Source organism: Aspergillus sydowii (genome assembly GCF_001890705.1).
Source record: "Aspergillus sydowii CBS 593.65 unplaced genomic scaffold ASPSYscaffold_3, whole genome shotgun sequence".
NCBI lineage: Eukaryota > Fungi > Ascomycota > Eurotiomycetes > Eurotiales > Aspergillaceae > Aspergillus > Aspergillus sydowii.
Genome location: NW_024467861.1, coordinates 1,285,192 through 1,312,448, shown reverse-complemented (window position 1 = coordinate 1,312,448; position 27,257 = coordinate 1,285,192). Strand labels below are relative to the sequence as shown.

General features: G+C 50.0%; 12 protein-coding genes across 12 annotated transcripts; 5 read left to right on the top strand and 7 right to left on the bottom strand.

Moving 5' to 3' along the window:
• Positions 1-53: 53 nt before the first annotated feature.
• Positions 54-1,404, top strand: ASPSYDRAFT_42584 (isoflavone reductase family protein). The gene is made up of 2 exons (XM_040846485.1): positions 54-742; positions 836-1,404. Exons 1-2 carry the CDS (start codon positions 255-257, stop codon positions 1,077-1,079), a joined length of 732 nt encoding a protein of 243 aa, XP_040704609.1. The 5' UTR covers positions 54-254; the 3' UTR covers positions 1,080-1,404.
• Positions 1,111-2,907, bottom strand: ASPSYDRAFT_1172042 (uncharacterized protein; the record flags this gene model as incomplete). The annotated part of the gene is made up of 2 exons (XM_040840261.1): positions 1,111-2,486; positions 2,559-2,907. The coding sequence occupies 2 exons, from the start codon at positions 2,905-2,907 to the stop codon at positions 1,417-1,419; spliced, it is 1,419 nt and encodes a 472-aa protein (XP_040704608.1). The 3' UTR covers positions 1,111-1,416.
• A 205-nt stretch (positions 2,908-3,112) lies between these two features.
• Positions 3,113-3,932, bottom strand: ASPSYDRAFT_66696 (oxidase ustYa family protein; the record flags this gene model as incomplete). The annotated part of the gene is made up of 3 exons (XM_040850366.1): positions 3,113-3,565; positions 3,617-3,854; positions 3,925-3,932. 3 exons carry the CDS (start codon positions 3,930-3,932, stop codon positions 3,113-3,115), a joined length of 699 nt encoding a protein of 232 aa, XP_040704607.1.
• A 964-nt stretch (positions 3,933-4,896) lies between these two features.
• ASPSYDRAFT_42583 (uncharacterized protein) lies at positions 4,897-5,320 on the top strand (the record flags this gene model as incomplete). The annotated part of the gene is made up of 1 exon (XM_040846484.1): positions 4,897-5,320. The coding sequence occupies one exon, from the start codon at positions 4,897-4,899 to the stop codon at positions 5,143-5,145; it is 249 nt and encodes an 82-aa protein (XP_040704606.1). The 3' UTR covers positions 5,146-5,320.
• Positions 5,321-5,337: 17 nt separating this feature from the next.
• Positions 5,338-8,219, bottom strand: ASPSYDRAFT_42582 (GABA permease GabA). Its single transcript, XM_040846483.1, has 17 exons — positions 7,925-8,219; positions 7,815-7,848; positions 7,671-7,740; positions 7,525-7,597; positions 7,445-7,473; positions 7,254-7,318; positions 7,132-7,203; positions 6,960-7,074; positions 6,791-6,904; positions 6,708-6,736; positions 6,626-6,658; positions 6,551-6,575; positions 6,298-6,499; positions 6,032-6,238; positions 5,831-5,978; positions 5,700-5,778; positions 5,338-5,638 (listed from the first exon to the last, which is right to left on the bottom strand). Exons 1-17 carry the CDS (start codon positions 8,005-8,007, stop codon positions 5,469-5,471), a joined length of 1,548 nt encoding a protein of 515 aa, XP_040704605.1. The 5' UTR covers positions 8,008-8,219; the 3' UTR covers positions 5,338-5,468.
• A 308-nt stretch (positions 8,220-8,527) lies between these two features.
• ASPSYDRAFT_42581 (cohesin subunit SMC1) lies at positions 8,528-12,745 on the bottom strand. The gene is made up of 6 exons (XM_040846482.1): positions 12,628-12,745; positions 12,475-12,568; positions 9,450-12,417; positions 9,096-9,403; positions 8,682-9,048; positions 8,528-8,625 (listed from the first exon to the last, which is right to left on the bottom strand). The coding sequence occupies exons 1-6, from the start codon at positions 12,656-12,658 to the stop codon at positions 8,608-8,610; spliced, it is 3,786 nt and encodes a 1,261-aa protein (XP_040704604.1). The 5' UTR covers positions 12,659-12,745; the 3' UTR covers positions 8,528-8,607.
• Positions 12,746-13,005: 260 nt separating this feature from the next.
• ASPSYDRAFT_42580 (uncharacterized protein) lies at positions 13,006-14,257 on the bottom strand. Its single transcript, XM_040846481.1, has one exon. It carries the CDS (start codon positions 14,096-14,098, stop codon positions 13,193-13,195), a length of 906 nt encoding a protein of 301 aa, XP_040704603.1. The 5' UTR covers positions 14,099-14,257; the 3' UTR covers positions 13,006-13,192.
• Positions 14,258-14,607: 350 nt separating this feature from the next.
• On the top strand, positions 14,608-15,622 carry pdx1 (putative pyruvate dehydrogenase complex component Pdx1; the record flags this gene model as incomplete). The annotated part of the gene is made up of 2 exons (XM_040844631.1): positions 14,608-14,689; positions 14,820-15,622. 2 exons carry the CDS (start codon positions 14,608-14,610, stop codon positions 15,620-15,622), a joined length of 885 nt encoding a protein of 294 aa, XP_040704602.1.
• A 991-nt stretch (positions 15,623-16,613) lies between these two features.
• ASPSYDRAFT_146300 (WD40 repeat domain-containing protein) lies at positions 16,614-18,589 on the bottom strand (the record flags this gene model as incomplete). Its single annotated transcript, XM_040841609.1, has 4 exons — positions 16,614-17,378; positions 17,438-18,024; positions 18,080-18,207; positions 18,285-18,589. The coding sequence occupies 4 exons, from the start codon at positions 18,587-18,589 to the stop codon at positions 16,614-16,616; spliced, it is 1,785 nt and encodes a 594-aa protein (XP_040704601.1).
• A 3,407-nt stretch (positions 18,590-21,996) lies between these two features.
• Positions 21,997-23,760, top strand: ASPSYDRAFT_87371 (M18 family aminopeptidase; the record flags this gene model as incomplete). The annotated part of the gene is made up of 6 exons (XM_040851829.1): positions 21,997-22,072; positions 22,129-22,190; positions 22,246-22,347; positions 22,396-22,531; positions 22,584-22,676; positions 22,727-23,760. 6 exons carry the CDS (start codon positions 21,997-21,999, stop codon positions 23,758-23,760), a joined length of 1,503 nt encoding a protein of 500 aa, XP_040704600.1.
• A 339-nt stretch (positions 23,761-24,099) lies between these two features.
• ASPSYDRAFT_29318 (DSC4 family protein) lies at positions 24,100-25,162 on the top strand (the record flags this gene model as incomplete). Its single annotated transcript, XM_040844630.1, has 2 exons — positions 24,100-24,311; positions 24,385-25,162. The coding sequence occupies 2 exons, from the start codon at positions 24,100-24,102 to the stop codon at positions 25,160-25,162; spliced, it is 990 nt and encodes a 329-aa protein (XP_040704599.1).
• A 331-nt stretch (positions 25,163-25,493) lies between these two features.
• On the bottom strand, positions 25,494-26,843 carry ASPSYDRAFT_146357 (tRNA-dihydrouridine(20) synthase (NAD(+)); the record flags this gene model as incomplete). Its single annotated transcript, XM_040841614.1, has 1 exon — positions 25,494-26,843. One exon carries the CDS (start codon positions 26,841-26,843, stop codon positions 25,494-25,496), a length of 1,350 nt encoding a protein of 449 aa, XP_040704598.1.
• Between the last annotated feature and the right edge of the window lie 414 nt (positions 26,844-27,257).

Sequence of the window (27,257 nt, the reverse complement as noted above, 5' to 3'; positions counted from 1 at the left end):
TTGCTGGTAGCACTCGGATAGAATATCCTTTTTTTTTTCATAACGAAAAGGAACTCGGTTTGTTTATACCGCGTAGTACGAGGTGCGGGTCGGCTTACAATAAACAAGACTATCTACTTCGTACATAGGGTAGCGCAAAAACATGCCGATGCTAGATAAAGCCCACATTGCCCCAGATAATGACATCTGTACCTAGATATTCAATTTGGAAGGTGAAATGTATTGCTGGCAATCTCAGCCTATACCAGCCGACAATGTCCTCGCCAACCCCCACAAAAGTCACCATTATTGGCGCCGGCGGCCATCTCGGACGCCATATGGTAACATCCCTCGACGCTAACCCTAACTTCCAAATCTCAGTTGTAACACGCCAACACTCGTCCAGTTGCGATACCGGTGCTAACTTCCTACCTCATATCCCAATTTACTGCATCCCCAGCAACACCTACGATAATGCCGAGACCCAACTCGTCTCCATCCTAACCGGGCAAGATATAGTGATCAGTGCAATAGCCACACAAGCTGTAGGCCAGCAGAGGACCATCATCGACGCAGCAGTCAAAGCCGGTGTAAAGCTCTTCTTCCCATCGGAGTTTGGACACGATACCCGGAACCAGCGCGCTGCGGAGCCACTGCCTGAGTTCGTTTGCAAGACGAAGAGGGGTATAGTGCAGTATTTGCAAAGCAAGGAGGATGCAGGCCTGAAATGGACGGCATTTGTGACGGGGCCGGTTTTTGAAATGTGTGTTCATTTGATTTACTTTACTTTGCTTTATTTTACTTTTACTGCCTGGAATGTTTGAAATGGTCGTGCTGATCGGGGCGGGCGAGTTAGGGCTATCTTCCACTATCTCGGCTTCGACGTTGGCACAAAGAACGCCTTAATTCTAGACGACGGGACGCACTGCTGGTCTGCGACAACTCTTAGCACTGTGGCTCTCGCGGTTAAGAACGCGCTACTGATTCCCGAAGAAACCGCAAACAGGTACCTGTTTATTGAATCGTTCAATGTCTCGCAAAAGGACGCCCTCACTGCTCTGGAGGGTCTCACCAAAAAGCTATGGAATGCGATCTTCTAAGATGCAGAGGGGGAAAAAAGATTGGCGTTCGAGAAACTCTCTAAAAGGAACTATGGTGCCATTCCGATGCTAATGCGGTATGTAACCTGCATTGAAGGGTATGGAGGTGATTATATGAGATATGAAGAGGGGGCAAATAAACTGCTGTCACTGCCTGAGGAGAGACTAGCAGATGTTCTGGCTAGAATGGTTGGAGAGTAGGGTATCAATCATTTATTTCCCCCTAGTTTTAAGCCTCCTGTAAGCTATGCCAGCAGGTAGATAGTTAGGTGGGTAGCTAAACCCTCAGAATCAAAAGCGCAACACCCACAAAGGCAAACAGAAGACTACTTAATATCTATACCAGCCCAGCCCCGATCCCGCTTATGAGCAGCGCCGACTTGAACGCGTTTGTAAAACATAAGCTTCCCAGTACGGTACCGATTGACTGCAATATCTCAATTGCTGCATACAGTCTCGCCGTTTCCTCACGGTTGACCAAGGCCGTTGCGAGAGATCGCATGGCTATTGCGAATCCTGCACCTAAAGCATGAAAGCATAGGCTTGGGATCAATACAAATATATACGGTGATATACCAACACCGAGTGATCCGACAACGAGTGAAATGATACTGAATCGGGCTATGTAGAGGTCCCTCCATAATAGAGACATACGCTTTTGAACCTTCGTCGAGAGGTACGGCAGCAAGAAGACGAAGACCGGAATAGTAGCCGCCGCATGGAGGGAAGAGAGCAACTGAGCACGCGCGAGCGTCCAGTTGAATCGCGTAGAGATGTACTGCGTCAAGAATGCAGCTGATCCGTGTGCAACTTGAAATACAGCGAAAGAGAACAGGAGCAGCAGCAGACGAGAGCTGAAGATGAAGCGATACGGATGGATGACGCGTTCAATCTTTCTCACGAGACGAGCATATCTTAGAGACGACTTGACCGGCTCAGGATCGACTGGCTGGTCCCTGTAAGCAGTTGCATTCTGAGTCTTCACGGCCAGATTCATGGTCTCTGGCAACGAGAGAGCACAGCCCAAACCAACCGTGACAGTCGCACACCCGACCAGCAGCGGGATCCAAGGATTGAGCGCCATGAGTCCCGAGCTCATCGCGCTGGCAATGAACCCAGCAATCTGACTCGCGAGTCCAACACGGAAAAACAGCATTGCACGCTTGGAGTCTGTCGTGAGATCCGCCAGCATTGTCCAGATGACGACCAGTGCTACTGATGGTCCGCCGCCTATGATCCAGCTAAACGAGGCGAGCCAGATACCCTCGAGCGGGAATGTGTCTGAGAACCACAGGACCGAGTTCGTGATCGCTGCATTGAGCAGGAAACCAGGAACAGTGAGGCGGATTGCTTGTCTTCGGCCGTATCGATCTGCCACCAGCCCGTACGGGATGGCGCAGATGGTGGCTGTAACCAAGATCAAAGTTAGTACGACGGGTTCGTCTGAGAATAAGGGGTAGGGGACAGTGGGGAACAGACACAGCAGACCCTCGAGCAAATCAGAATACCCTTTTACTGTTGCAACTTCCGTCTGCACTGTTGGGATGTTGCACAGGTGCTCTGGTATATGGCTGCTGAGGCCATGTACTCGCCAGTAACGATCGCAGGAGATGCTCTCGATCACGCGCACCATGGGGCCCGGGATCAGTTGGCCGCCTATTTCGAATGCCAGCAAGATCACGATCAATGTAATGGCAAGACGACGGCGTATGGGGTCTGGTATTCCCGACCCTGGGTCGTCGTCCTGGGGCTCCGGTGAGCCCTGATCAAATGAGCCGGCGTGCCTCTCTGAGAGGAATGGGACTTCGGACATCTCGTGTGTCGACATTGTGAAATTGGATGAAGCAAAGTAACAGATGCACAGAAAATCGAAGGTTAGGCCAGGAGAAATTGCCGCCTAAGTACTCCTTTTCCCGTATACAGATGCCGGTCAGCATGGCGGTCGACAAGGTGACATCCGCGTGTTAAACAAAGTACGCGTACCATCAGGTTAGCCAACAGGAGAAAAAAGCACAATGTGCCGTTCATTCTTTCTATACTAACGTCCTACGGTTCTTGAAATGCGTATGGATTGACCCTTCTCGCAACTCACCGTTTCCTTCCTGCAGGTGATGCTGCCCTAACACCACACCCAATTCCGAGCCCTGCTTCTTCCAGGCTGACGGCCACACAAAAGCATCCTTGGGAAGCGGCATATTATCGAATTTTTCCACGTCAACGGCATTGTCATGCTGCCAGTCAAGTAATGCCTGGAAGTTGCGGCATTTGCGGTTCACACTGAAGTCTGGCCAGGGGGGATGGCGGCCCTCCACCCAAGCCAGGGTCAGGGCCTCTGTATTCGCATTGCATTGCAGATTCTGTAGCAGGATGTCGGTGCAGTGGCCAAGATGGATCCACCACATTTTGTCCTTGGTGTCCAGCTCAGGCTCGTACCCTGGGTAATCCTCAAATGCTGCTTTGCGTAGCATGTTCAGACAGTGGATTTGCTGATTGTATCAGTCAGTTCAAGTTACTTCTTCAACAAAAAGGCAACTTACATGCATCACGTCAAGCTGGACCATGTATGCGTCGTCCCCCAGCCCCCAATACTCATCATCAAACCGTGACACCGTATCTGGATCTTTGCCCAGCTTGATGATATCGTCACGCGTCACAACATGCGTCAAGACCTTTTCAAACTCCGCCCAAACTGCGTCATTCTCGGGTCCTGGTTCCTCGCGGGCAATTGAGATCTCTGGCAGGGCGAAGAGTGTCCCGTTCAGAGTCGTCGTATAGCTTGGGATCTCTATATCGTCGAGGACAGGCGCTTGTCATGAACTCAAGTAGAGATTTAATGACAACTTACACCACCATTATACCGGTCTGAGAATGGCGTTTTTCTCGTGAGCCTGAGTGCTTTGTACGCTTAGGATCAGGGAAACAGTGATGCTCAATATGACAAGGTTCGCGGTTGTAAAGCAGATCCAGGGAATCGAGACAGCCGATTTTCCTGTCTTCTTTCTGGCTGAAATCAGCCCTTCAGAGTCGATTTCGTCGTCGTCAGTCTCGGTTTTTGACAGCTTGGAATTTGTGCTTTCGTGGAGTTGGCCGCCAGAATCCTGTGAGAAATATTTTGTCTCGAGACGATGTCCAGTTGATGGTGTTGTCGTCGTTGTGTGCAGTTTGAAGCTGATGAGGATGATGAAAATGGCTGAAAGTGGCAGTCCCAGGTGAAGGCTGCAAGTACATCATGCAATACACTTCTCTATTTCATCTGCCCAGGAGGGTCGCACCCGTGCGGATTAGATCAGAGTGAGGCCCGTCGCACACCATAAGTCGAAGTAGCACGATTGCTTTCGTTGCACAAACACACGGTCTGTCCATTCGACCTGAACTATACGCATGTGAACAAAAACAACAAAACGAGGTCTATAAAGCAGAGTCATTATCATCTCCATCAGCTTCTTTTCTGTCTCATCTCATCATCTCCCGGCCCCTCCATCAGCAGTCCTTCAAGATGCATCTCTCTTGCGTTCTCGCCTTCCTCGCGGCCTCCGCCGTTACATTGGGCGCACCCATTGATAACAAGAATGCGCGGCCTAAGCCATCGACTATCATGGACATCAACGGTCTCAAGCAGATGCAGTCTGAGGAGTGGGGCCCTGCCACTACCCATATGGACATGGAAGCCCACAACAAGCGATTCTACTATCATCACTACGATCCCCTCGAGAGACGCAATGTGGAATCGGAGTCCCGAGTTGAGGTTGAGGCTGGTGTTAATGCTCCCGAAAAGAGGTTCTACTATGACCACTACTTCCCTCTTGAGCGACGTGATATGAACATGAACATGAACTCGATCGACAGGCGGTTTTACTATGACCATTACGAGCCTCTTGAGCGTCGTGATATGGACTCGATCGAGAAGCGGTTCTACTATAACAATTATGAGCCTCTTACCGCGCGTGATGCAGAGCCCATTGACAAGCGGTTTTACTATAACAATTACGAGCCTCTCGAGGCGCGTGATGCAGAGCCCATTGACAAGCGGTTCTACTATAATAATTACGAACCTCTCGCCCAGTGACGTGATGAGGAGGTTACCAGTGCTATGTAGACTCCCTTGGTCGACGTGTCCGGTTTTATGGAGGACGAGAATGAAATAGGTGAAGCACCAAGCTTCTAGGGGTTCGCCTCAATGGCCTTGTGGCTTGTTCGAAGGTATGAAATACAGTGCTTTAGGTAGCCTAGTTGCCTACGGGGAATAAGAATGCTTAAAGACAGAAAGTATGTGTACATCTATTCTATCATGCGCGCCACTGCAAGGCCCTGCCAATGCAACTTTAGAACAACCGGTAGAGTCCTGCGTATAGAGTATATAGAATATTCTACATGATTCGGCAGTGTAGTTTATTTATTCTCCCGATGCTCGGCAGCACCTTCGTCAATACTCGGGGCACCGCCAACCGCGGCCAATACTTCTGTATCCACACGTGGCCCGCTAAAGTTCTTTCGGCCATCAACGATCCATTGGACGGTCGATACAACGACGATGATACCGAATGCAGCGACGCAGTAGTCTGTATAAAGAATCAGTGTCTGCAATGTCAATAACCAATATTGCTTTCACGGGGGGCTTACTCATATTGCTGCCCGTCACTGGCAGCTCCGGAGGAAACATGAAAAGCACAGTAGTCAGCGCTATGTACGCAAGGGCGATCTGTAACAAGTGTCAGTCATTTCCAGAGAAATTACAGGTTAGTTGAACTTACCATGTTCACGATCCAGCCGAGAGTGTGCGGCAGAACGAACGCTCTCTCAGGGAGCATCCGTCTGCCACGGACGCAGTTTACCGCAATTGGGATAGCATATGAAATATCGAGCATGACCACTGATGAAGAAATAATGGCGTTGAATGCACTGCGATAATGTTAAATGCCATCGGAACAACACTATGACAAGTTGGAACTTACCTTTCGGAGCCAAGGAAAATGCATCCGAATATGACAACACAGAAGAATGTCAGAAACAGACCATTGAGAGGGACACCAAGTTTTTGGTGGACTTTGCTGAAGAAGGGTGAGGCAGGAAGCCCGCCATCTCTCGCAAATGCATAGTTCATACGGCTGCTTGTAGTCATAATGGCGGTGGCCGCAAAAAGAAGGCAAACGAGTGGAAACCTAAAAGTATACATGAGCATTAAACGGCATGATTATGAGAAGGATAAGTGAGAACCAACATGAGAAGACAGATCGATCCTGCGTTGCTTCCCGTCGCATCATGGAAGATCTGCAGGAGAGGTGTTGCGGCAGACTCAATGACCCGATTGATGTCTCCTGCAACGAAAAGCAAGACGATGAGGAAGATCAACCCGGTGAAAATACCGATGCCAACGCATCCAATCATGATCCTAGGTCCGACCACAGAGGGGTTCGGGATTTCTAACACTGATTAATATAATCCCGTGAAGACGTTGTCCTTCCATTGCATACCTTCAATCATGTGGGCGACACCATCCTTCAGTAGCCGTTAGTCCAAGTTGCCAAAATAAAATGTGGGTAACTTACAAATCCAGTGAGACCGAGACCACCTTGCAGCAGCTTGAACGAATTAATAGTGATCCTCAGCTTCAAAGGTGAGCAGTCTTACCCCAAGTAGCCAAGCAATACCATCAGGCCCTAAATTGTATGAGCTCCGCTTTCAATGTTCAAAGGACATAGGGTAACACGTACAGCCTGTTTGGTTGATGAACTGGGAAAACACGAATTCCCCAGTATGGTAGTTTGGCGATGCGCATGAAAGAATCGTGATAGAGATTATCACAAATCCACTGAGAGACCAGATGACTAGGCATGTCAGCTCCTGAAAACAGCACTGAAGGAAGGATAGCAGGCGACATACAGGCACCTTTGGTGACATGCGGGAGGATGGAGCCCATAAAGGCATTGATGACGAATGCAATAACGTTGATCCCGATATATATGAGGAACTGGTGCCATTTTTGGAACTCAAATAGCTAGCGTACGGAGTCAGTAATTGGTATAAGTCTTAAGCAGAGCAACTAGTATCATACCGGGTAAACTAGGGATACGATTCCCATAATGAGGGTGCTTCCTAGCAATCCACCAGTGGCAGTTAAAGCCAGCTGAACTTATTAGCAACATTATTTGGCCTAATTGAACTGCCTATACTTACCCAGCCTGAAACATTCGCCCAGCCTGTAATCCACGATAGGATTGGCATCCATCGGTGCCATGAGACTATGATGATTGTTTAGCGGGTGCGCATTTTTGCAATAATTCTCGGGGAGACAAACTAGCTATAATATTCGCAGCGTATCAGTAAGATAATTTCAAAGCATGAATTTGCTAGGGGCGATAACTAACCTGCAACCCAATGGTACTGTCCACCGGCGCTATTCGAATATTAGATGCGATTTACTGCCGCAATCGGACTATGAACTCACGTAGGATAAGCAGAGAGGAACTCTGCAAGCGACGCGGCAATGGAAATATTGCAAATACCAGCTGTAACCAAGCCTAGTAGGAAGCAATGAGTAACTGAAACTTTTGTAGACCAGGGGTTGCTGGGATATCAACGAGTAGATCTTACCCCATACAACACTGGCACAACCGCCAGACCCAAGACTGAGGTTTAAACTGGATGATAGAGCGGTCCATGACTGCAAGGAATGAGCAATTCGTCCGCAATGCAACCCCCTTTCCCATCCTGAGCTCCATCACTTGGACAACATACATTCAGAATGGCAAAGGCAAGCCCTAACATTGACCTTCATGGCAAACACTCATTAGCAACTCGATTCTTGTTGCAAAAACAATGTAGTCCAGATGAATTTTGACACTTACAGCATGGAGAAATTCCGCTTCAGCTCGGGTCTATGCCCAAGGGCGGCCAATTGCACGTCATCGTCCGCTGGTATGTCCTTCATGGTGGAGGGTGTGTCTTTCTGGGTGGCGGTATGATTTGATATGTCAATTGAATGAAGCAGAGGGCAGGGGCAGCTGCCATGAAATAGGCAGCCTTAAGTCGCAACGGTGGTTATCTGGGGGTAACCACATCATATCGCGTGTGCGGTCCACCAAGATCGCGGGGAAGCACTGCCGTTACATAATGAGGCAAGATGAGGGAATTCGATAACGGGGATGCTCACTTGGGGATGAAACCGAAGTGGAGACTGATAGACAAGCTCATGGAATTTCTTGTCTCAAGCATCGGCGGTTTTCATTTGTTGACAACGCCGACGGGGGGAACGCGGAGGAAGACCGAGGGGGCGATCGGCAGGCCGTACCTTAGCTGGGCGAACCGCAGTCGTGCAGGTGAACAGAAAGAGAAGTCGGGCGTGATTGCGACGTCGGGAACCCCGTGGATTACCGGGCCCCCCAGATCCTTAGTGCAACAATGCCGGCTTCGCTTTACGGTTTACATTTTGCAAGGAACATATGTCAAAGTGTCAATGAATCATGAGGGCTCTGATTGAAACAACTAATCTACATATCATTAGGAAGTATGGGGGAACACCACTTCTAGTCTAGATGTACTTGCGTAGCTATAAAACCAGTTAGCATGTTCTTATCGCACCAAACGATGTGGGAGGAGACTTACATCAAGCGTCAGTGATTTACTGCTGTTCTCTGACTGGTCCCTGTAAACTCCGACCAGGGCCTCGCTGTTCTGGAACAATCCGTTCTTCAAGCTGATCACAATGAACTGCATCCCAGGCGCCGCATGGTCATGGATGTAGTTCGCGATACGAGCGACATTGGTATTGTCGAGCGCTGCATCAACTTCGTCCAGGACGAAGAAAGGCGAGGGTTGGTACGAATGGATGGCAAACAGAAGAGCCAAAGCGGCCATGGTCTTTTCGCCACCCGAGAGGTGCTCCATGTCTCGGAACCGTTTCAGCGGGGGCATCGCATGGTATTTGATGCCGTCTAGGTACGGCTCGTCGGAGTCCTCGATATCCAAATAACTGTTCAAATTAGGTTTTGGCTCCATGGCTGAGCGGGGGAAACGTACGCTTGTCCTCCCAAGGGGTAATTTTGGCTACGGGTCAACTCCCTATAGATAGGCCCGATCTGCTCGGAAATGTGGGAGAAGGCTTTATTGAAGAGCTCCGAGCGTCGGCGCATCATCTCTTCGAAATCATCCTTGGATTTTCTGGCGTGCTTCCGCGCTTGTTCAAAGTCCTTTTCTGTGCCTCGGAGTTTGTTTTCTACGCTCTCAAGGCGCTCCATCGCCCGTGCATTCGGCGTCATCTTGTCGAGTTCGCTATTGAGACTTCGGACTTTGTCAAGCAGTTCTTCTTCAAGTTTCTCGTCGGAATCCTAATCTGTTAGAGTCCAGCCACCCAGAGAAGTCGGGGGTACTTACCTCCTTAAGAGTATCGCCGAGAGAATCAAATTCCACCTCAATGCCGTAGTCCTGCACAGTGAAGTCGCCATTTGCTTGTGTGTCTTCATCAATGTCCATCGCGTCTGAGTCAGCTCCCTGGACAAGCTCGTCGATAGGAAGCTGATCAAGCGGGTTCGAGTCCTCAGTCAATGGAACATCAATATCCTCAAGCTTGCAACGTCGGAGAAGAGCATATCGGCTGGATGAGTTGCGTTGAATCTCTGTCTCAAAGCCATTGATAGATTTCAGCGCAGATTCCACGTCTCTGCTACGCTTCTGGAGCTCTCTCCGATGCTGTGCAAGACTCTCAGCAGAATCACCGTACCTCTCTTTCTCCTCCTCGAGTTTCTCGCGGAGAAGCTCGAGTTCGGCATTAAGCTCGTCGAGTTTGTTGCGCAGATTCTCCTGTTCGGCCTCGAGCTCCTCGATCAGATCTGCATCCCGCTTGTGTTGGGTCTGCAGACTGTTAATGCGATCAGTAGTAGCTTGCAGTCGTTGTTGCTCGAAGCTGAGTTGGTTCTCGATTCTACTCTTCTGCGTTGTGAACTCGAGTTTCTTCTGCGCAGCCTCTTCATGCAAAGACCCTTGCTGTACTTCATACTCGCGAATATCGCTGTACCCAAGACGTTTGCAGAATTTTCGGTAGATCTCATCCTCGACGCTGCTGACAGAATCTTGGGAGGTCGCAATAGCCTCGTCAAGCTCATCCAGTGACTCCTTCTTCTCCGTGTACTTGGGCCGAAGGTCCTCAAGCTGTCGCTTGACGAAATCCAGCTCGGTACGCTTGTCCTTCAGGTTGCGTTCAAGGGCTTTAAGTTCATCACGGGCATAGGCAAGTCGTTGCTCCAAACCAACCAATTCACCCTGTAATGTCTCCTCTTCAGTTCCCCTACGGTGACCCTTGGGTAGGTTTGTTAGATCTGCCATGATCTTGTCTTTCAGCTTGAAGAGGTTTTCCACCTCCGAGTCTTCCCAACGTTTGGAGTTTTGCTGCGGGCCGCGGCCACCGGTCATCAAACCTCCCTTGTGGATCACAGTCCCGTCCAGCGTGACGGCCTTTGCGTCCACGTGTCTCTCGTAACATAGGAACTTGGCGGTTGCGAGGTCGTCGCACACGATGGCGTTACCGCAAGCGTAAGTAATGGCCCTTGCCACGGAATCATCGTAGTCAACTGTCTCGATTGCAGGCCGCATGGCGCGGTGCATGCCCTTCAAGTTGGAATTCAGAGCTTTAACTTGAATGGTCTCCAAGGGAATGAATGTAGCTTGGCCCGCTCTCTGGTCGCGAAGATGCTGGATGCACTCCTTGGCAGTCTTCTCGTTGTCTACAACGATAGCATCGAAATGACGGCCCAAAACAGTGCTCACGGCGTCAGCGTATTTCTTCTGTTTGGGCTTACAAAGGTCGCTAACACGGCCTTTGACACCCGGAAATATACGCTTCAGGGTTGAGATCAACTCCTTCGCTCGAATTTCTCTCTCCGTCTGCTTTTTGCCATCGTCTGCTTCAAGGAGTTTCTTCAAAACAACTTGAAGTTTCTCTTCATACTCCGTTCGCATCTGCGAAACGCGTAGCCGCTCTGACGTGATGGCATTGAGTTCCTTCTTCTTTTTCTCAATATCTTTCGAGGTTGTTTTGACGGTCTCATTAGCAGTCGCCTTGCGTTCGTCCAAAGATTTCGTATCGGTCTCCAGCGCCTGAAGTTGCCATTGAGTACTCTCGAATTTGCTCTTCAGGCTGTTGTATGCTTCCACGTCGGTCTTTTTCTGGCGCTTGAGATTGTCAAGTTTCAGTTGCTCAGCAGAGGACCGTTTATTAACTTCTTCCTTAAGCTTATTGTATTCTTGCTGATCGGCTTGGCTGAGCTGACCACCCTGTTTGCTCAGGGTCTTTTGCCAATCAGCCTCCCACTGAGACTGAGCTTTCTCAACTACCTTGAGGTCCTTTTGCAGTTGTTTAAAGCTAGCTTGTTGTGTTTCACGTTCTTTGCCGATTTCAGCAATGCGAGAATTGAACCTCTCTGCCTTCTTCTTCGTAATGTCGACCTTCTCATCAATTGGAACAAGGGCATTGGTTGACTCTTCAATCTCCCTCTCCTTTTTCACGATGTTCTTTTCGGCCGAAGCCACGTCGCGGCCGACTCTGGCGTGGGACTTCTTTGCCTCTTCGACATTTCGTTCATATTTCTCCACGCCTCGGCGATATTCCTTCAATTCATCCTGATACTTTTGAATCTCGGCACTCGAATCGTCAATCATGCGCTGGAAATGGAAAAGTTTCCACAGGATATGGGTAATGATGGCCTGGTCGCGTTCCTCTGCCTTTCTCGCGTAATTCTCGGCTTCACGCTTCTGCTCCTGATACTGTTTGATCTCTGAATTTATGGCACGGCGACGATTAAGCTGGACCGTTTGTTGTTCGGCAGATTCCTCAGCTTCCGCCTTGAGCCGCTCATACTCCGCCTTGTACTCCAAACTCCCAGAAATCTGCTCGATCAAGCGGGTAAGATCCTTCGGAGACTGAGAGGCAATAGCTTCCACGTCACCCTGAAACACTAGGAAGTTGCGAGCTCTGATGAGGATATTCTCCGCCTCCAACGCCTCGTTGTACTGTTGCGCAGTCACCACACGGTTGTTGATTCGGTACTCGCTTACTCCCTGGCTAGTAATGGATCGCCGCCACTGTTGTTCCTCGCCCGCGTCATCTTCATAGACGGCCATGACCCAGGCGGTCCTCGGATCGTACGTTCCGCTAGCGTCCTGGGGTTGTTCCACGTCATTTTCGTCCTGTGTGGGTTCGACCCCGTTGGTCTCTCCATCCACGGCGTTTCCATCGGCATCGACTTTAGATGTGCGCAGGACACGGCCTCGGTAAATAAGATCGCGCAAGTTCGTCGATCGTAAGTGTGAAGATTTAATCCCTAGCACAAATGAAATCGCATCCATCCTAAGACATGTCAGCGCAAATACAACAAACCGCATCATGTAAATTCATTGGACGTACGAGTTGGACTTTCCAGAACCGTTGGGTCCGACAATCGAGGTAAAATAGGCATCACCAAAGAGCAACACATGGTGGCCCTTGTAGGACTTGAAATCTGCGTGCAACTTGTTAGCTGTCGCGGTCGTGACTGTGCCGGAACTGGAATCAACGTACTGTAAAGTTCCAGACGAATTAGCTTCCCCATCTTGCCACTACGAAGTCGCACTTCGCTGCGACTTTTAGAGCACGACGGCGCTGGCGTGAAGTCTTCGAGGGAAAACGCAAGGCGGTGATGCGGAGTGGTGTTGTTGAGGGGGTCCGCGCCCATCGCGTGGAGGACCGCTCCACGCGTAGCCATCACGTGAGTTTCACGATCTATAAAGCGCCGACCAGTTTCTACTCATGTATAATGGCTACTATTCACGCAATAGGCGCATGTTTTCGTACTTGAGTAGGATATAAAATAATCATGTCTATAAACCAATCTGTCAAATTTCGGACTGTGCGCGCCGAGTCCCTGATATTGAATGAGCAGCCGGATATATGGGCTAAGATATGTCCTCTAGAATGGTTTGAAAGTCATAAAGGTTACCAGTGATGCCGTAAAGTATGCTATTTCATAAGCAGAGTTTATATATACAGAACATAGGTATAATAAATGCCAATCCCCAATTGCGCTTAAAAACGAGTAGTAGTTATACAGGTGACCCTAAAGGATCTCATGAAAAAGGGAAATGACCTAGTTACTCGTGCGTTTCACCGACACAGGGTTCCCGACGACCAAAAAGTCTTCTGAGACATAGCCTGCTGAGTCCATCCGAAACAAGCCCTTTTGGCCTTCAATCTCCAAGAGAATGAAATCCTCCTGCGTGAAGATTTGTCGAACAGCCCGAAAGATCCTATACAGAAACATGCTCAACTTCTTTGTAGGTGCTGTGAAGAGGCTAGTGCTCTTCGAGCCTGTTGGAGCTTGTGCTCGGTCTGCGCGGTGTGCGTCAGGAGAGACAACCAGACGACGTGAGAAAGCAATTTGACGGGGTAGCGCGTCGAATTCCATAGGTGTCCGGAACGGGATCATGCGCCGCACTGTGAAGCGCAGATATGCTTGACCATTTGAGTTGACTGCCTTGACACTCTTGATCAATCTTCCGGTTTTGACCAGAAAGACGGTGCCCATAACACTCATCACAACGCAAATGCCTCCAGCCAGACCTTGCTGCCACATGGGCAGCGTCACAATTGGATCTCGAAAGACAGCATTAGAATTGTACACCGAGTATGCGAAACAGAAAAAGGCGATTCCGTAGGCGCCGAGGACGTAGCTGCGATGCGACGGTGCTTTGAATAGCATGATCTCGCCTTCTTTAGCAACCTTCCGTTCTAGCTTCGCGAAGCCCATTGGCCGACGTCCGGCAAATTTCAGAGTCTCTTCCGGTTGAGAGGGGCTTTTAGGCTGTGATGAAGGTTTCGTTTCACGATATGGTATTTTCTTCTGCGGTTGCTTCACCTTGGTGGCCCCTTTCGTTCGGGACACGGTCGAGGAAAAATATCTCCATGTCGGACAGGATTGGTAAAAAACTGGTGGCATAGAAGTCTTGGGGCATGGCTGTCCGAACGCCCTGAATGCGAATTGCCTGGCAAACATCCTGCTTCTACATGAATTGCATGATTAGCGAGCGATTCACGAACGCCAATGCAGCGACGAAGATGGTTCAAGGCACAGCAGGACATATACCCTACCTTGAATTCTCATCTTGACAGCTGCTCAGTTGTAAGGATCAGAACTGACCTGAAAACGAAAAAGAAACCCAACCTGAGGGAAGCTCAACGACTTTCCCGTTGCGACGGTTGAATCGGGATTGTTCCGGTAGAAAAATGTTCCCGTCCCGGCCCGCCGGTGAGATCAAATCGGGACGTCTCAACAACCTCAACGTCTTAGCTTGACGGCCGGCGCAAAGCATTTCAATCGTGAATCGCTAATCGCACGTCCCATCGTCGACCCTGACTCTTAATCGTCGTGGGTGATTGTTGTCGGGATCTTCGCGAATCCTCGACCTCGTCTGCCTCACCCGCCGATCTCGACGAGCTCTTCCTCAGAACCGGAAAACGGACTGCGCCCTAGGTAGCAGACGACAGCCATTCCGTGATACAGCAATGGCTTCCAACTACACCGTTCGCCACATCCCGGGCGTCCTGGCTAAGTGCCAGCCCCGTGTCATCGCCCGCACCTCGCGACGTGAGTAGTCCCCCTCGAAGCTTGAGCGACGGAAAACCCGACGGAATAGACGACATTGGATTGCGTTATTCATCGACTCTCCCCAATTACCGTCATATGATGCTAATACGTTGCTTTTATTCATTTTTAGGCCTTGCTTCCACCTCCGCTCCTCAAACCCAGAACCCCGCCTACCCGCTCTATCCATCTGTCACCCAGCTGCTCCACGAAAAGGGCATCCCCGACTCCGAAGTATCCAAGATCCCCGCTTCAGGCCCCAAAGGCCGCCTCCTTAAGGGAGATGTCCTCGCATATCTTGGCCTCGTCGCATCAGACTATCCCGTCTCTCAAGCATCCCGGATCGAGAAGCTCGGCCACCTCGATCTAAGCAACATCAAGATCGCTCCTCCACCGGCACCAGCAGTCCCAGAACCTGCAGCCGAGAAACCAGTCGCAAAGGCACCTCCCACAATATCAGTTGCCGTCTCAATCTCCCTGTCAACTGTCCTCCACGTCCAGAGGAAGCTCCAGAAGTCCCTTGGCGTGACAGTTCCACTCTCTACTTTCCTCGCCCGGGCTACGGACCTGGCTAACGATGATTTACCCCGTTCACCAAACGCTAAGCAATCTTCCAGCGAGATCTTTGATGAAATCCTTGGTGCAGAGCCCATCAAGTCTACCCGCGGCGAATACATCCCCGAGCTCAACGCCCTTGACGAACCCACCGAGGCACGACCCACCCAGTCAGTGAAGGAAGACCTCATCGACTTCCTCAGCGGAGCTAGCACAAAGAAGCGCGCACCTCAGGTCGTCGAGACTGAGTCTTTTGAGCCCCAGCAGGCTCTCAATGTTTTCAGCTTGACCGTTCCCGTGGGCGAGGAGAAGAGGGCCCGCACTTTCCTGGAGCGAGTCAAGACTCTCTTGACAATTGAACCAGCACGCCTAGTTATATAGATTTTCCTCTCCTAATTTTTACTTTGTAACAACTGAAATAGCGTCGAGAAGATATTCATTATGTACCATTGACACTTTCATTTTCCCATCTAAGGCAACACGCGCAAGCGATCAAAGTTAGGGCTGGTTATAATATATAAAATAGTGGCTCTCTACGAAATCATACCCAACAAAATGGTTTGTTACAGATATCCAAACCGTCAAAGGTACTACAGTACTACCTAGCTTGCAAATACAATTTCGAACATAATGTGATTAACCGATCCATCCTAGTAATGCAATGCAATCCCGTCATCTCGGAAGTGTAGCTATAAGTCAAAAGGAAAAGAAAACGCAAACAATGGGCATCGAGTTTTGCATGTCATTTCATCATCAATGCTGCGACAAAGGAAGCGTAAAGAAGCAGCTGGAGAATGGAAAGAAAAAACAAATGTAAAACAGCAAAGCAACAACAATACCAAACCAGACGGGGGCCGTGAAATAATGAGCAACGCCTAGCTCTGTCCATCCTGAGCAACACCATCAGCGCCGTCGCTTAGGTCCAGTCCCATGGTTGGAGATGGGAAAGGAGGAGGATTGGAAAGGGATTTCCATGTTAGACTTATGTCTGATATGTCGAGACATAAAAGGAAAAGAAATCAAAAACAGCAGGACATGGAGGTGGGTGGCTCGCGAGTGGAAACCCCGAGTAATGCTGCGTAATGCTGAAAAGTGCAAAGCAAACGGTACATGAGATGAAGATCCGATGATATCAAAGTCGCAGAGAAAACAAACCACCTAAGAAGCCGCCTGTGAAAAATGCTGAAGCCCACAAAGATGCCACAGATGCCGATTTAGACCCCGTAATGCCAACCCCAGGCCGTTCTTGGGCGTCCACCCAATGTTGTAAAAGGAAACACCAACGCCAAAGCCGAACGCCGCGTCTAATGCATGATGTAGAATTCCAATGGGAAGCCGTCAACAGTGCCGTAGCACCGGAACTGTCAAGTGGCTACCGAATAGTACCCCATTCCGCCAATCTGCTACCTTCACGGCCATTATCCCTTCCAGGTCGTCTATTGAATATCTTCCAGAATCGTAGGGTCTCATCACCGGCACCAGTAACCACTGTTTGGCCGTCGGGACTCATGGCCAGATAAAGCACTCGGAATGTATGGCCCGTTAACGACACAATTTGTTCCATCCGAGGATATTTCCAGATGACAATCTGGTTCTGGCTATAACCGTGGGTACTGATGATTTCATCAGAATTCCTCGACCATGCCAGGTTACAGACTTGGCTACCAGTGTCGACTTCCTTGATCAGAGATCCTGTTGATGTGTTCCAAAACTTAATAGTTCGATCGGCTGTACCTCCTCCGGATGCCAGGATATGGTGTTGATGGGGAGACCATGCGATAGCCTTCACGGCAGCAGTATGGTCAGAGAAACGGTAGAGAGGCGTCTCGTTCAATTTGTCCCAAACCATGAGCTTATTGTCGTTGCCACCCGATGCTAGTTGGCCATCTTCTGTGTTCCACCTGAGCCCACACACCTCCTGCTTATGACCGGAAAGCCGACGAAGATACTGATCTGGAGACCGGACGTCGCGATGATATATATGGCGATCTCGAGAGCCAGAGGTGAGGATATGATCATTCCAAGCAAGTGCGCCTACTCGATTAGTATGTCCAATCATGGTACGTAGACGGCGACAGCGCTCGGCATCCCAAATTTGTACGAGACCCTTCCCCGTGCCAATAGCAAGATGAGTACCCTATTTGACTACTATTAGCGCAAGATTTCGAGTTATCTAGGGGTAAAAAGCAAAGTTACCCTTTGGATCCAGCTGACACTGGTCACTGTGTCGTCCTTAAGCTCACAGAGCTTTGTCACCCGGCCCGATTGTGAATTCCACATGTAGACCGAGTTTCCTAAGCCGACACCCAAAACGTTACTGCTCCCCCAATCAACCAGATTCAAGTAGAAATCGTCCTGTAAATCTGGCGCGTCGAGGACTTTGTACGGTACTTTGTTCACATATCGCGGTTGTTTGCGCGGGGTTTCAAGTATCCTTTGGCTGTCATATCGAATGGGGGACAAGCTGTAGAGTTCTGAGCAAACATTGAGATTGGGGCCATGTTGGCTGCGCGGTGTCTTAGACGGTGTGGGGTGGGCTGATCCGGCTCGTGGTGAGGCGTAGTTGAACATATTTTTATGAGGGGTGGAGGGGGTGATACTGGCGGGTGGAAGAGAAGATATAACATGTGAAGGTGGGGTATGAGCGCGAGTTTTATCGTTGATCCCAGACGCAAACCCGCGAACAGGGTCAGGAGATATTGAATCCAGATCGGCTTGAGGAACTGAATTTCCGAATAGCTCGCTGCGCAGGACCCTCGAGTACATTCTGTTTGCTTCTTCCGCTAGAAGGATGTTAGCATGGTGCGCCGAAAAAGCGACCAGGGTCATGAATCATACTCTTTTGGAAATGGAGTTCGGAGTGAGGAGTTCGCTTTTTGGTCTTGGATGGTGTTGACGGACAGCCGTCCTCGTGAAGTAGACTGTAGGTAGCTTGAAGGTCTTGACCTTCCCGATTTGGTATGAATCTTGAAGGTGGGATGGGAGTTAGCGACAATCATTCTGGACTAAGTGTAACAAATCAAGACAATACGTCTTTACTCACCGGTCGCCATAGACCCTCTGTCGTTTTCGACTAGGGCTAGCGCCCGGCGTCCTTTCACGGGAGCGCCCGGCATCTTCAAAATCTCTCAGCGCTTTCGTCAACGCATTTGGATCAATTGCGCCGGAGCTATGTCGGCTGGTGTGTTGTGCGCCCGTCGGTTCGGGGAAGAAAAGGGTAGTTTTCGCTGGCATGCTTGGGGGCGTTCTTGAACCCGGGGGTGATACAATATGTGTTGCTGCTGGTCTTGCACCCCTCCCAACGCCGCGAGTTGTGGGATTACCCGGCTCTCTATTGCTATCTGACATGGTGCCGGAGGAGTGGGCGAGGAAAGGGCTCAGAGAAGGTGCGTCAAATGGCGGTCGAACGCAAAGATCGGTCGAAGTCGAGCGAGCAAATGCGACAGGTCTCAAATGTCGGACCGCAAGCTGGCGGGCGGCAATGAGCAAATCAAACGCCAATGAAGGCCTTTCCGGCCAGCTGTAAGGATGGAGAACAAATAGAGGGTCGTTGTCATTCAATCACACGTGAGTTGGTCGTGCAGTTGGCGAATGCAGCAGTTGGGTCGTTCAGCTCCGCTCCGGACAATAATCGAATGAAGTGGTTGGAATCCAGGCGGGAGCGGGTTGAGAGAGCGACGGAGTAGTAAACTGGGCGATAAGGATGCTGAGGGCGATAGTTCTCTCACCAGACGCAGGAAGAAACGGAGCGAGTCGGTCGGGACGCGGAGGTCATTAGAGAGAGACCTGCCCACGGGTCTGGTGAGGATGATGGAGATGCAAGTTCTCTTGCCCTCCTCTCTTTCTGTCGGGGTGACGGCCACCACCGTTGGAAGGGGACTTCCCTTGATTCGGTCACGCGTCGGGAGCGCTAGTCCTCTTTCGTATACAGGGGGGCTGGACTGTGTGTTGATTGTTTGGCCTCTCTCTTTGTGAACGCCCTCTTCAATGGAGTATTTATTTATAAACAAGAGACGCCAAATCAGAATTGAACCAAGACTACTTTTTGAACAAACAACGTCCGCAGGTCCCTGTCTGTAGCCTGGGGCTGTTCTGCTCCTGAGTTGCTTGTATGCGTTGATTCCTCAGGCCAGTATCGATAACGTCTCCCGATCAACACAACAACATTCACTTCGTTGATGGGGCCCGGCACTTGGTCTGAAGAACGGGACAGTCGATCAGAACCATTCAATAATCCTGTGACTCAATGATATCACACGGCCACCGGCTCGTGTTGAGTCAGACACGGTGTTCCAGGTTTATTGACGCGAAGCGCCCGCCAGGTGATTGGGTCAGCGCGTTCGACGAGGGGATTGTTGTTGTTTTGGTGTTGCTCTCCCTTCTTCCTGCGGGTTCGTGATCGGTTTCGCGACTTCCTCGCATTCCACGCGCCCTGGAACGCGAAGACGCTCGGACCACGAATGCCCCTTCTCTGGCTGAGAACGAGCTGCTGCACTTGCGACTTGGAAGCCCAAAGCTGTGGCTCCAAATTCTCCGCGTTTTCGATTGAAGATGATCTTCTTGTCCCACGTTTCGTCCTGTCTCGTTCTCGGCTTTCCGACCGGCGACCGGCGTTTAATCGAAGATTTGATCTTCGCGAGGCTGGGGCGCGTTAAATCACTAAGTAATTCACTATGAGTAGTTCGTACTTGGCAAGATAGTACTCCGTACGTACTTTGCTGCCTTGGTCAATGTCTCGTATAGTTTGCCGCCTATCTACCAAATTTCTCCAATGTCCCAATCTAGGCGCCAACGCCCAACGTACTATCTTGTCGTGCCACGATTATGCTAGTGAAAATCTATTGAAATCTTCAATAAGATCATTAATTTCCTCTTCACATCCTACCTCGCAATACCTCGCAATACCGAGGTATTTGCAGCTTCCTGCGCTCAACTGCCAGCTTCACTAGTTGCATTCCCACTACAATTACTTCGCCTTTGAATATCTCCTTGACATTCAACAGGCCATGGTTGAGCTCACCGCTCCTAGAAGGCTTTTTACGTTGGAATAGTACGTGTCAGGGCAGGCGTGTTTGAACCAGAGGAAACCATGTCACGATGATCAGACCAGCCTGGGTGTCAGTATATAGGTGGCTGCTTCCGCTAGATAAAGCGTTAAGAGTCAGCAACTGCTTCCATACTTGTCGATTAAGCCGTCTATTAGCTTACTTCTTATATCTAAGCCTCAGCCACAAATGTGTTGTGCTGTATTTTCCCTGCTACCCACCACCTACTAAAATAGGGAATGGGTTGATAGCAGGAAGGCTAATAACTATGTAGCTATGGCACAATACTTCATTTTCTTCCTACCGAATATACTGTGTATGCCAAAATGTTTATACTATCCTCAGTAGAGATCGATATCTCCTCCGCATATGTCAGCAATATATCAAGCTTCAGGCCTTATTCAGACTCCCATCATCATCGACCCTCGATGTTCCAGATAAATATTTTGACAATCATGTACCTTCATTTAACAACACCTGGATTCACGACCCTGTGCAACCATCTTTGCATATGAAGCTGGAGTTCATGTCGGCTTTCTGAGTGTCACATGGGCAGGTAAGTGACTGCGACCTGACAGTGTGGCCGCAGGTAAACGATATCATGTTGTAGCACATTGTAGAAGAAGGTAGGAAATTGGCTGTATAGTACCTTTAGCTAGAGCAGTATCGTGATGATTATGATAGACATACTTTGAGCCTTGGTTACCAGGTTTCTTGTTAGTAGGATTGTACTGGATGGCAGAATTGTAAGCGATTAAAAGCAAAGCGTTGAAGACGTTCTTCACTATTATATAGAATCAGAATTATAGCTAGACAATATACTGTCATTTGGAACATGGAATAGGCCGGCCCTCCGCCTCGACAGATACAGTCATGCGGTCACGTCAAACTGTTTGCTTCGCGTTATGATCCATTCTATTGGACTCTGATGTCCTGACAAAGGGGAGGCTGAGCGGGGTAAGTAAACGAGGCTCGGGGATGTTCATTTGATAAGTCAGGTTTCAAAGCACATGCTCGATACTTACTTAGTCAAGGCAGGCTAGAGAAATAACACGGCTGGCGCAGGGCTGCGTGCAGATTGTAAATTCCACCATTGGCAGCATAACACCGCTGGATAACACCGCTGGATAACACAAATCCATCGGCAAAATAAATTTTATGAATGTTAATTAGTATAGAACGGTGATCTTGATTCAAGCTTGGATTCATGAGCCATAATATATAATGCCGCGGGAGTGGTAGAAATGACACTTGGCGAGCACATTAACGGCACATCAAGAGCTAGCAGAAAATTATCGATAGAAAAGCACGTAGTGATCAGAATTTATCATTATCAGCAAGCTCTTAACCAGCTGCCTACTGACTTTTCTGCAAGTTGATCTATAACGACGGAGTAGATGGTAGTCACATGATGAACTAGGTGGATTAGCGACCGCTCGAATAGGCATAATAGAATCGTTGTCTTGTTGACAGAACCGGGTCCTTGGGTACCCTCCTGCATGGATAACCCTTGTTGTCAGACGCCCGTAACCATTGCTTGGATCCTGTATGGTAGTGGAAGGAGTGAGGGCTGGCGACTGACCGCCAAGCACCGCCTGATCTACCGTATGGAAGGCTACGCGAGCTTCTGTTCCCGAGGCTTCGACTCCACTTTCTCCTCGCATTGAGCTCACTGCCCTCACAGCTTCTGGCATCCCAAGGTACTCAGCGATGACTTCAAACTTGACCAAGAACCTCAAGCAACCGGCTCTGGACTTTCTGTCCTTTGTCAATGCTTCCCCCACTCGTAATGTCTCCCGCCTCCCGACACCAAAACATCCGGTTATCTAACGTGGAGTCTAGCTTTCCATGCCGTAAATTCCGCCAAAAGCCTCCTTGCAAACGCGGGATTTCAGGAAATAAAGGTAACAGCGGGGTATCTCATTTCTGTAATGTTCAATTTACTAACTGTATCGACAGGAGAAGGATTCATGGGCGTCCACTTGCCGTCCCGGTGGGAAGTATTACTTGACCCGCAATAGCTCAACCATCGTAGCTTTTGCGGTTGGTAAGAAATGGAAGGTATGTCTAAAGAAGCTAACAACCCGATGGTTTTACTAATTATCTCAGCCTGGAAATGCTATTGCCATGATTGGAGCTCACACAGACTCCCCTGTGTTGAGGATCAAGCCAGTTAGCAACAAACGTGGTGAAGGCTATATCCAAGTCGGCGTCGAGACCTACGGCGGTGGTATCTGGCATACATGTAAGCGCGAATCGCGGAACTTCAGTCCCCAACTGCTAACTGATATTTCTAGGGTTTGATCGTGATCTTGGTGTCGCAGGCCGCGCGATGGTTCGGACTGACGATGGTTCTATTGTTCAAAAACTGATCAAAATTGACCGCCCAAGTATGTTCACCCCGCTTATCTATCCGACCTGCCCTATCTAATGTTATCAGTCCTCCGTATCCCAACGCTAGCCATCCATCTGGAGCGCCAGGAAACTTTCTCCTTTAACAAGGAGACCCAACTGTTTCCCATTGCAGGCATGATTGCAGCCGAACTCAACCGTACCGGTCAGTCCAACAGTGCCACCAGTGGTGATGCTGAAAAGAGCACCACTGCAGAGGGTGAGAACGGGGAGTTCTCTCCGCTAAAGGCCATCACGGAGCGACATCACCCGCACATCGTAGAGTTGATTGCGGCTGAGGCAGGCGTGAACGCGGACAATGTACTTGATTTTGAGATGATCTTGTTTGATACGCAAAAGTCCTGCCTTGGCGGATTGTTGGAGGAGTTCATTTTCTCTCCGCGGTTGGACAACCTGAACAGCTCATACTGTGCTACTGCAGGCTTGATTGAGTCTGTGGCTGATGAATCAGCCCTGGATGATGAGTCGACTATTCGTCTTATTGCTTTGTTTGACCATGAAGAGATTGGAAGCACCACCGCACAAGGTGCGGATTCTAGTATGCTCCCCGGCATTATCCGCCGGTTGTCTGTCCTGCCATCTGGAGCGGGGGATGCCGATGCATCCACTGCCTACGAACAAACCCTATCGACCTCGTTCCTCCTCTCAGCTGACATGGCCCACGGAGTTCACCCCAACTGGTCGGCCAAGTACGAAAATGATCACCGACCGGAGATCAACAAGGGACCAGTGATTAAAATCAACGCCAATGCGCGCTATGCCACAAACTCCCCCGGTATTGTTCTTCTCCAGGAAGTTGCGCGCAAGGCTGCGGAGAATGGCGGCGAGGGTGTTCCCCTGCAGCTATTCGTTGTTCGCAATGACTCCAGCTGTGGAAGCACCATTGGACCTATGCTCTCAGCTGCTCTTGGTGCTCGGACACTGGATCTAGGAAACCCCCAGCTAAGCATGCATAGTATCCGGGAGACTGGCGGAACCTATGATGTGGCCCACAGCATTCGGCTCTTCAAGAGCTTTTTCCAGCATTACGCTAGCACTTCTCAGACAATTCTTGTGGATTAGCGGTATCATCTTAACAGAAAGTGCAAATATCAGATAGAAAGACAATGAATTTACCGTTGTCGATGAAATCCCCAGTAATAGAGCGATATAGTTACAAGGTGGCTGATGATCGGACCGAGATATTTCCGAGTCCGGCGTCTCCTCATCCCGGGGTTGCGGCCACCATCGACTACCCCCTCAGTCTAATCTCCACACTCCTCACTTCTCCCCGATCCTGAATCACACAGTTCTTAGACCGTAGTGACCGCATCTACAGTCTGTCTGGCTGTTGAATCGCAGCGCCTGGCCTCGGTTTCTCCTATCATATCATATATGTCATCAATGTCCGGATGACCCTCTATGACAACACCGGATGTCTTTCGAGATGCGGAATACATCGCTGACGTGTCCGGCATCCAACATGGCAGTATCACGGAGGCTTCTCCTACGCTCCAGGACGAGCGCTTGAGGAAGAAGCTTCAGACTGCTGCGAAACTCGCGTTTATCGACCGTCTACTCCGCGATCTCGACATCATTATCTACTGTGAATTATCGGCGCTCTACTACATGGAGTGAGTACACTTATTGCCTTGGATCCTAGTCGGCCCGCCCCCCAGACACAGAGCAGGCTGACCTTATTATTAGTTGCTCAATAGTACTTTTCGCGATCCGGGCCATTGCACAACTGATCTTCTTTACCCCCAAAGCACCTCCCTTCGACCCAACGCGGAACCAGCCCTTCATCGGAGCCATCCTCGCAAGTAATCTTTTTTGCATGATCATTCACAATTTCTTCGCTCAGCCCGAGGCCGACGAAACAACGCGCGGCTACTTACATGGCGGAATCCTCATCGACTTTATCGGCCAAAAGGCCCCCGTGCCGCTTACGCGACTCTTTTTTCTCGACTTGCTCGTCATGTTCCTTAATTTCGTCATGCTTGGCCTTATAGTAGAGCGGGTAAAAGTAGCCGAGTCGAGGGATACCACTACAGCTGCCACCACTACTACAGCTACAGCCGCAACCACACAAGCGCAGGACCACGATCATGAGGAGCGAGGTCTCCTAAACCGCGAAACCGAGTCCGGAGCGCAGTCAACCAACGATGATAACGAGACTAGGGAGCAGGCCTCCCAGCCTCCTAGCGAGGAAGAGCTCGAACGAAACCGTTTACTAGCCGACCCAGAAGAGAACGGAGGAGGGCACACAAACCACCAACATGCCTTAGATGAGTATTCCTCGGGTGAAGCCGTGATAGTGCGCATGGGGCTGTTCGATGTTATTCGGGACCAATGGCGATACCGCCCTTCTCCCGTACGGCGACCAAATAGTTTTGCACCGTCTGACCAAACGGCCACGTTTTTGCGCGAACGGTTTGGTCTCCAGGTTGGGGCTAATGGGCGGTTGGAGAGAATCACGACGTAATTTATCCTGGGTCTCATTCTTTTCTGTACTCTAACTGAACGGTGTCTTGGTGTACTTATACTCTCTAATGCCATTTTGGAGGAAAATCGAGGAATGATACCCATTCAAAGAAATAATAATATGTACGTAGCTGTGATTGGATTATATGACATAATAGATAAGCTATGGGAATCTCGAACCTCTAAAGAGTATAATATTGAATCATCAAAAACTCAACACCAATAATGCAAGCAAACAATAAAGAAACCACCAAGTATCGCATGGACATATATCTTATCTAAATCTGAACGCCTAAGATGACCCTGATAATAAGATGAGAAGACGAACGCTGTTAGGCAGCCAGACCCTCGTTCTGAGGAGCTGGGATAATGGACGGATCCACCTCCGCTAGCTTCTCTTCAGCCTTCGTGGGCTTGGGGATGGAATTTGTGCGAACGGGTCCAATTCCGCCAGCAGTTGCAGGGGAGGCGGGCTTGGACCTGGGAGCGCCACCCGCGGCCCTGGCGGCATCGTTGTTGGCCTTGGCATTTTCAACAGCTTTGCTGCGGGTCGGTTCGTTACCGGCCTTGATGATAGACTTGTCGGTAAGGTTGAGGATCTCGTCGACCTTCAAAGCAGCGGGCATGAGGTCTTCGAAACCCAAGATATGGCAGAAATCATAGTAGCATTTTGCTTGCTTGGACCGAGCTATGTCCTTGAATTCCTTGTCTTTTCCAGGAACAATGATGTTCATGAGGTATTTGGTGTTGCCGAAGCGGTTTTCGCTCTCCATGGAGAACTTGACGTAGGCGTGGGCTACCTCTCGCCAGTGGGCGATGCCACCATCCGCTTCGGACCGGAAACAGGAGGAGTTGGCCTCTGCAGCTGTGGCGATCATGGCTCCATCGGCGCCGTATTCTTGCATCAGCGCGAGCCCATCGTCGCGAGAGGTAACATCTCCGTTTATGACGCAGGAGACGCCTGCATTGTGGCAGGTTTCGACGATCATACGGAGCTGGTCCCGGATCGCGCGCTCGCGAGGGCGCATAGGTGTTGTTCGGCAATGAATGGTGAGACCATGGATACCCGTTCGTACTAGCCTCGACACCAAGCTCTCTGTAAGTTCAGGTGTCTCGAGAAGACGAATCTTGACAGAAATGCCGATCTGATATGGCTCGCCAACTTCCTTGACCAGCGCTTCAAGAATGGATACAAGTTTGTCAGGAGTACGTAGCAATGCGGCGCCCATACCACCCATTGTACTGAACGGCTTTGGGCATCCCGAGTTGACATCGATACCGTTGACATCGGCTGCGACCAACTTGCCTGCCTGAACAGCCAGTTCGGGCGAGGCTGTACCCATCTGGAATATAAGCTTTCCCTTCTCCCTTACTGGGTCAAGACGGTATATGACAGATTCTTGAGGGTTTTCCTTTTTTGCGCTGTTCGACGGCATCCGGGTGAATTCGATAGTGCCATTGCGGGGGTTCACACGCCGCGAGGTACCGATCATCGCTTTATCGATCGTTTCCGGACCCCAGACAAGGTCTGCTCCGTAATGCAGAGCGAGCAGACGGGATGGAAGTTCTCCGGACCGCACCATCGGTGCAAGCACAACCTTGCCACGGTAGTCGACCCCGTTGGCGGGGATGGGAACTCGTTTCGGGGAAGAAGTCATCGCGGCGCGGAGAAACCTGAGCATAGCATTATTTGCGTTGCAAAGAATAGAAGATGGGGCTGCGAGCGTGGCAGCCTAAAGTGGTTTGAGTTATGAGAAATAGTCCACCCAAAGGCGAATGATCCGGATAATGTTGATGGTGACTCGAAGTTGATGGAGGCGGAGAGCAAAAAATCTCATCACGTGCGATAAGAGGCTTGGTCCGTTTCGATACTGTACCGCCCGTAACCCCGATCGCGGACCGTTCCTGCCAAGAATATCACGTGGCTTCATAAATTTCTGACAGCGAAAGACCCACGATGTCGCAAAAACGAATGGATGGAATTTTCGGAAGACCTCCCCAACGGTCCAGACTGCATGAGGCGGGATGACTGCAAATAAATGTAGGCCATCAAATGGTGCATATCCAGCAGATGCAAGACCAGTCATGCACATATA